Here is an 8,569-nt window from a genome sequence, read left to right as displayed (position 1 = left end):
ACAGGCTGCTGTGTGTATCTAGTGTATTCATACACACTGTTCATACTGCTCACAGCTGCTGTGTGTATCTAGTGTATTCATACACACTGTTCATACTGCTCACATGCTGCTGTGTGTATCTAGTGTATTCATACACACTGTTCATACTGCTCTCAGGCTGCTGTGTGTATCTAGTGTATTCATACATACTGTTCATACTGCTCACAGGCTGCTGTGTGTATCTAGTGTATTCATACACACTGTTCATACTGCTCACAGGCTGCTGTGTGTATCTAGTGTATTCATACACACTGTTCATACTGCTCTCAGGCTGCTGTGTGTATCTAGTGTATTCATACACACTGTTCATACTGCTCTCAGGCTGCTGTGTGTATCTAGTGTATTCATACACACTGTTCATACTGCTCTCAGGCTGCTGTGTGTATCTAGTGTATTCATACATACTGTTCATACTGCTCTCAGGCTGCTGTGTGTATCTAGTGTATTCATACACACTGTTCATACTGCTCTCAGGCTGCTGTGTGTATCTAGTGTATTCATACATACTGTTCATACTGCTCACAGGCTGCTGTGTGTATCTAGTGTATTCATACACACTGTTCATACTGCTCACAGGCTGCTGTGTGTATCTAGTGTATTCATACACACTGTTCATACTGCTCTCAGGCTGCTGTGTGTATCTAGTGTATTCATACACACTGTTCATACTGCTCTCAGGCTGCTGTGTGTATCTAGTGTATTCATACACACTGTTCATACTGCTTACATGCTGCTGTGTGTATCTAGTGTATTCATACACACTGTTCATACTGCTCTCAGGCTGCTGTGTGTATCTAGTGTATTCATACACACTGTTCATACTGCTCACAGGCTGCTGTGTGTATCTAGTGTATTCATACACACTGTTCATACTGCTCTCAGGCTGCTGTGTATATCTAGTGTATTCATACACACTGTTCATACTGCTCTCAGGCTGCTGTGTGTATCTAGTGTATTCATACAAACTGTTCATACTGCTCTCAGGCTGCTGTGTGTATCTAGTGTATTCATACACACTGTTCATACTGCTCACAGGCTGCTGTGTGTATCTAGTGTATTCATACACACTGTTTATACTGCTCTCAGGCTGCTGTGTGTATCTAGTGTATTCATACACACTGTTCATACTGCTCACAGGCTGCTGTGTGTATCTACTGTATTCATACACACTGTTCATACTGCTCTCAGGCTGCTGTGTGTATCTAGTGTATTCATACCCCTCACTGTTTATTCATCATTCACTTCATTGTATATTTTATTCTGTAGATTGTGTACATTACTTTTCACTTTACTGCTTGTTGCACTCCTGGTTAGAAGCTAAACTGCATTTCGTTGTCTCAGTACCTGTAATCTGTGCAATAACAATAGAGTTGAATCTAATCTTGAGCAGGAACAAATGTATTTACTTAGTACATATCTGACATTAACGATTAAACACATGTGTGCATTCTTTATAAATGCAAACCGAGTCAAGCCGACTCTGGAGGTGGCGGTATGCACCTTAAAGTGGTTTGCAATCCGCCAAAAAACCGAGAGAAGAAGAAGAAGAAGAAGAAGAAGAAGAAGAAGAAGAAGAAGAAGAAGAAGAAGAAGAAGAAGAAGAAGAAGAAGAAGCTGACTCGGAGCTGTCCGGCTTCAGGCGAGCTTTTTGAGACCTCCCCCGGCTGCGATCGGCTATTCTCGTCTACTTTCGAGGCGAGCCGCAACGCGTCTCAAACAAGCCTAAATTCTCTAAAGCAACTTCTATGAGCCCTCCGACCCTCGGTCCTGACGGAATCCAACATGTGTTTATTAATCAAACAAATAAATAAACACAAGGATAATTATGTGTTATTATTGAGTAGATAACAGTGTGTGGTTTAGAAATTAATACAAAATTAGAAGGAAAAAACAATGAAACAATACAGATTTCAGTTTTCTGAGCCCCTACTCTCCCCATAACTGACGGCAACAAAAGTCCGAAATTATTCAATTAAAATAAAGAAGTAAAAACAATAAGTGTGGCTTGATATTGAGTCAGAAAAAGGTTGATAAACGCTGTGAGAATGGATCTGCGGAGAGCATTTCGCCTCGATCCCAACTCCTCTATTACCAACGTTCAGGGAGCTCTATGCAAGTCAATGGGACGCCCTGCCCGTTGAACACTGACTCTCAAGGAGTACCCTGTGCGTAATAGAGTGACGGGGAGGGGCCCTGACCGTCCGTCAACATGTGATGGGTTGGGAGTGAGAACGTGTGTGTGTGTGTGTGAGAGTGAGAGTGAGAGTGAGAGTGAGAGTGAGAGTGAGAGTGAGAGTGTGAGTGTGAGTGTGTGTGTGTGTGTGTGTGTGTGTGTGTGTGTGTGTGTGTGTGTGTGTGTGTGTGTGTGTGTGTGTGTGTGTGTGTACGTACATCGCTATATCATGACGGGGGGGTTATTGTCAGTCAAAGTAAAAATGTTGAATTTCTTTTCTTGTAATTTTTTTCTTTCTGAAATATTCCAACAATTTTAAAGTTCTTATTTAGAAATCTATAAATGGGTATTCTTTGTAGCTTTGAGATGTTCACACGCTCTGCTCTCACCGTCAGAATAAACACTCAGATGATAAGTTATTTCAGTTTATTATTCACCACCAGAGTAACAGAACATTTTAATATAAAAAACATTACGTTTACTAAACAGTAAATAGTGAAAAGTATGCTAAATAAAATATATTACATCTGTATTAAATACAAAACTCATTGTTATTCAAGTTAATACAGTTTATAAATTGCAGATAAAACACATTTTAAATTTTAAAAGAGTTTAAAATAACATATTTTCTACCAGATTAGATTTCACTACCTCTGTCTGTTAGCATTAGCATTAGCATCACAATCTGACACAAAATGGGTTTCTGTAAAAATGGCCGATGTGTCTTCTTGTCATCAGTCTTTTGTCCCTAATAGGCTCCTCCCCCCCATCAGTACATGAGGTCACCCCCTCCATCAGTACATGAGGTCGCCCTCTCCATCAGTACATGAGGTCGCCCCCCCCCATCAGTACATGAGGTCACCCCCCCCCCATCAGTACATGAGGTCGCCGCCCCCCCCCCATCAGTACATGAGGTCGGCCGCCCCCCCGCTCAGCTCGCTCTCTTTGCCCCTGAAGGGGAACTGCACACCCGTCAGGCGGATCAACAGGAAGTTGACGGCGTGCAGCAGGAAGACGAGGAAGAAGAGCCAGAAGCAGCGTCCAAATCTCTCGCTGTGCGTCCGGTACACGAAGCTCGCCTCGTTAAAGTTAACGATCCGGTCCGACAGGTGGTTCAAACTCACCTCCGAGGCAAAGAGGATCATCACCAGACAGCTGCTCACACCTGCACACAGGAAGTCACCTTTACTACTCTAACATCTCACACCTGCACACAGGAAGTCACCTTTACTACTCTAACATCTCACACCTGCAGACAGGAAGTCACCTTTACTACTCTAAGATCTCACACCTGCACACAGGAAGTCACCTTTACTACTCTAACATCACACACCTGCACACAGGAAGTCACCTTTACTACTCTAAGATCTCACACCTGCACACAGGAAGTCACCTTTACTACTCTAACATCACACACCTGCACACAGGAAGTCACCTTTACTACTCTAACATCTCACACCTGCACACAGGAAGTCACCTTTACTACTCTAACATCACACACCTGCACACAGGAAGTTACCTTTACGACTCTAAGATCTCACACCTGCACACAGGAAGTCACCTTTACGACTCTAACATCTCACACCTGCACACAGGAAGTCACCTTTACTACTCTAACATCTCACACCTGCACACAGGAAGTCACCTTTACTACTCTAACATCTCACACCTGCACACAGGAAGTCACCTTTACTACTCTAACATCTCACACCTGCACACAGGAAGTCACCTTTACTACTCTAACATCTCACACCTGCACACAGGAAGTCACCTTTACTACTCTAACATCTCACACCTGCACACAGGAAGTCACCTTTACTACTCTAACATCTCACACCTGCACACAGGAAGTCACCTTTACTACTCTAAGATCTCACACCTGCACACAGGAAGTCACCTTTACTACTCTAACATCTCACACCTGCAGACAGGAAGTCACCTTTACTACTCTAAGATCTCACACCTGCACACAGGAAGTCACCTTTACTACTCTAACATCTCACACCTGCACACAGGAAGTCACCTTTACTACTCTAACATCTCACACCTGCACACAGGAAGTCACCTTTACTACTCTAAGATCTCACACCTGCACACAGGAAGTCACCTTTACTACTCTAAGATCTCACACCTGCACACAGGAAGTCACCTTTACGACTCTAAGATCACACACCTGCACACAGGAAGTCACCTTTACTACTCTAACATCTCACACCTGCACACAGGAAGTCACCTTTACTACTCTAAGATCTCACACCTGCACACAGGAAGTCACCTTTACTACTCTAACATCTCACACCTGCACACAGGAAGTCACCTTTACTACTCTAACATCTCACACCTGCACACAGGAAGTCACCTTTACTACTCTAACATCTCACACCTGCACACAGGAAGTCACCTTTACTACTCTAAGATCTCACACCTGCACACAGGAAGTCACCTTTACTACTCTAACATCTCACACCTGCACACAGGAAGTCACCTTTACTACTCTAACATCTCACACCTGCACACAGGAAGTCACCTTTACTACTCTAACATCACACACCTGCACACAGGAAGTCACCTTTACTACTCTAACATCACACACCTGCACACAGGAAGTCACCTTTACTACTCTAACATCTCACACCTGCACACAGGAAGTTACCTTTACTACTCTAACATCTCACACCTGCACACAGGAAGTCACCTTTACGACCCTAACATCTCACACCTGCACACAGGAAGTCACCTTTACTACTCTAACATCTCACACCTGCACACAGGAAGTCACCTTTACTACTCTAACATCACACACCTGCACACAGGAAGTCACCTTTACTACTCTAACATCTCACACCTGCACACAGGAAGTCACCTTTACGACTCTAAGATCTCAAATCATTTTAAATTACACATTTTAAGCTTCAAATACATTACTGCAGGATCTCGGGTATTTTAAATGTACGGTACCGTATCTCGGCGATGCATCGACTCAGGGAGCTGATACTCGGACTGAGCCATGGAGACTACCTGATGATTAATTGGTGGGAAAATGGAGACATTTGGACAATGTCAAATTTGTATTGGTCTTACAGGGCCTTCAAATTTGGTACAGGGACACGTCAGGCCTTTGGATCACACCCACACAGTTTGGGGCCCTTTGGATCACACCCACACAGTTTGGGGCCCTTTGGATCACACCCACACAGTTTGGGGCCATGCTCACCTGTTGACCCCATGAACACACTTAGGAAATATACATTTCCGTGTCCACTTCAAATACATTACTGCTCTGTCTCAGGTATTTGTAAGTGGCCATATCAGCATTGCAATGGGCCAGGAAGCTGAGACTTGAACTGTGTCATGCCTCCAGCCCGTGGATTGAGTGTGTCGATTTTGGAGATGATTGTAGAACCTTTGAATTTCTGACCTTTTCAAACTCATTTCTGAAAAACAGGTCAAATATAAAGTTCTTCTGATTTGCATGACATTTGGTGTAGTGATAGAAGAGGCCTCACAGGTGACCAATTCAAAGTGACATGCATGTAGCCCCTGGCATCTTTGAAATATGACCTTGTACTTTTCAAATACCTAACTGCAGGAGCTCAGGTATTTGAAATGGTCATATCTCCACAATGCAAGGGCACTGGGGGCTGTTACTTGAACTCTGTCATGCATCCAACCCACGGTTTCAGTGGTGTGAAAAAAAAATGGAATGAAAAATGAAATGTTCCCCACCCTTTTTAAGCACACGTTCTTTCAAATAGTGTTGCTATGATTGATCCATCGCCACCTGCAGCCCCGGGCCTCGTGGAGGTATCACCTTGAACTTGGCACTATGTTCCCTCACATTAAGCTTGATATCCCCTCAGACAGCAGCTTCTTGTCTGGGAGTCTCAGTTCCTTTCCCCCCCCCCCGGACTGTGTTTCTCTAATAGCGGCCATTATCAGCTTCTTTACCTCAGTAACCACTTCCTGCGCCTCAAAGGGAGCAGCTGATCACTACCTGCAGATATCTGTGAACAGGAAGTGTCTAAGCAGTGATATCAGGTGATTTTAATGTCTCACAGCTGATGGCGGTCCACAGGTAAAGTCCCAGAGGGCCTTGCAGCGTCTCGTAGGGCCGTCCGAAGGCGTTGAAGAAGAAGAAGCCGGAGGCCACGGAGGAGAAGAGGACCACCACACCACAGAAGAAGAGGACGCTGACGTGGAGGCCCACTGGGATGGCGCTCAGCAGCTCTGGGAAGACTGGGAGGACAGACACTGTGAGGAGAGACGAGTCATGGACATCCACACAGAACCCAGTTCAACTCACACAGAACCTTAACGTGAGGGAACCAATGTGTCTTTAGGGAACTTAACACCAGGAACTTAAAAACTTACACAAGGACACTTGAAACTTAACGCTGGGGAACACAACATTTAATACCAGGAAAAGAGGGAAAAGGAACATAATCTTAACTTAAACTCAAACCCTAACGCCAGGGAACTCGATAGTAAACACGAGGGAACGTCAGACTTAATGCTTATGAATTAAAATCCCAACATTATCTTCCATCGAACACAAACAATGGAACAAATATCAAACCTCATACCAACCACGAGAAACTCAAAACTGAGAGCGAGGGAACTTTGAATTCATGAAATAAAAGACCCCAAACATCTCAATGCAAAGCATGAGGAGTACTGCAGCACTGTGTGTACTGTGTGTTCCACGGCATTCCAGATCAGAGGAAATATTTCTGTGTGTGTGTGTGTGTGTGTGTGTGTGTGTGTGTGTGTGTGTGTCTGTGTGTGTGTGTGTGTGTGTGTGTGTGTCTGTGTGTGTGTGTGTGTGTGTGTGTGTGTGTGTGTGTGTGTGTGTCTGTTTGTGTGTCTGTGTGTCGTTGTGTCTGTGTGTGTGTGTGTGTGTGTGTCTGTGTGTCTGTGTGTGTGTGTGTGTGTGTGTGTGTCTGTGTGTCTGTGTGTGTGTGTGTGTGTGTGTGTGTGTGTGTGTGTGTGTGTGTGTGTGTGTGTGTGTGTGTGTGTGTGTGTGTGTGTGTGTGTGTGTGTGTGTGTGTGTGTGTGTGTGTGTGTGTGTGTGTGTGTGTGTGTGTGTGTGTGTGTGTGTGTGTGTGTGTGTGTGTGTGTGTGTGTGTGTGTGTGTGTGTGTGTGTGTGTGTGTGTGCAGTGGAGCAGTAACAGCAGTTATTTCCGCCGGCTGCTCTCAGTAATGAGACTTGGCGTCACAGAAACTCTTCATACTGTCCCTGAAAACAAACGGCTATATGTATATATAATATTAAATACTTCACTGTGTATTATGTATTATGTAGAGTACTTCATCCTGTATTATATATAACAAGAACTACTTGTCACAACGTGTTAGGCATATAAAGCTGTGTGTGAGGAGGCAGCAGGAGGATCTGTTAGAGATGAATTATTGAAGAGTCAGAAACACTTTAAATGATTAATGAGAGACGGGTGAGCCGCGCACAGGTGAGCCGCACACAGGTGGGCCGCACACAGGTGGGCCGCACACAGGTGACAACAAACAGGGAGTCACACAATGAGACCCTCGGTTCCCAGGAGGAGATGCTCACATATACTCTGCATATAATATAAAGTGTAAGTACATATATCAATATATTAGTACTCACAGTTTAGAGGCGCGGCCCCCCAGCCTCCTCTACATGTATATATAAAGTATATATATATTAGTACTCACAGTTGAAGGAGGAGGCGCGGCCCCCCAGCCCACACTGCCTCACCCTCCTCCCCCCCAGCAGGCCATAGCTCAGCTCCCCCCTGAACTTCTCCAGCTCGGGCCCCGAGGCGTTCACCAGCTCGGCCCCCGTGAGGCACAGCACCGACCCCCCCACCCAGAGGGGGAGACCTGAGACCACCGCTGAGAGGAGGCCTGATGAGAGGGCCAGGACCCCCGAGAGAGAGAACAGGAGCGTCTGCTGCAGGGAGGGCATCCTGAGCGAGAAAGAGAGAGAGAGGGGGAGAGAGAGATAGAGAGAGAACAGGAGCGTCTGCTGCAGGGAGGGCATCCTGAGAGAGAGAGAAAGAGAGAGAGAGGATACACTCCTTGTGTGGAAGCGCCCCCTGGTGTTTATTACATCACATTACCTTCAGCTGAGGCTTTGATCCAGAGACAAGAAGTGCATAAACCACAAAGAAACGAAGCAGGTCCACATGTCTGTGAACCAACCAGAAGAATGCACTAGCTTCTCTTAGAGCCAATCCTGTGTCGGGGCTAAGTTTAGTTTTAACGAGACGCAGTTTTCAGTCTGAACGTGTCTCTGATGTCCTGATATCAGGAGGAGGTTTCTGAGAGACTCTGATAACTACAGCTCAGACTGAGAGGCTCTGATAACTACAGCT

General features: G+C 45.2%; 1 protein-coding gene across 2 annotated transcripts in view; it reads right to left on the bottom strand.

Annotated features, from left to right (window-relative positions):
* Nucleotides 1-3,114: 3,114 nt before the first annotated feature.
* Nucleotides 3,115-8,569, bottom strand: part of clrn1 (clarin 1) — a gene marked incomplete at its 3' end in the record, with an annotated part of 5,744 nt that continues 289 nt past the window's right edge. The window contains exons 1-3 of one of the 2 annotated variants that reach the window (XM_079677142.1): nucleotides 7,908-8,569; nucleotides 6,269-6,463; nucleotides 3,115-3,377 (exon numbers count right to left, since the gene is read on the bottom strand). The exon at nucleotides 7,908-8,569 is cut by the window's right edge and continues 289 nt beyond it. In XM_079677142.1, the coding sequence (XP_079533268.1) occupies nucleotides 3,115-3,377; nucleotides 6,269-6,463; nucleotides 7,908-8,235 (786 nt within the window). In that variant the 5' untranslated portion in view covers nucleotides 8,236-8,569. The remainder of the gene's footprint in view (nucleotides 3,378-6,268; nucleotides 6,464-7,907) is intronic. The other variant, XM_079677143.1, reaches the window with a different exon arrangement.

This window comes from Notothenia rossii (assembly GCF_949606895.1).
Source record: "Notothenia rossii genome assembly, chromosome: 4".
NCBI classification, from domain to species: Eukaryota; Metazoa; Chordata; class Actinopteri; order Perciformes; family Nototheniidae; genus Notothenia; species Notothenia rossii.
The sequence above is the reverse complement of the archived record's forward strand: the minus strand, read 5'-3'. Positions and strand labels throughout refer to the sequence as shown.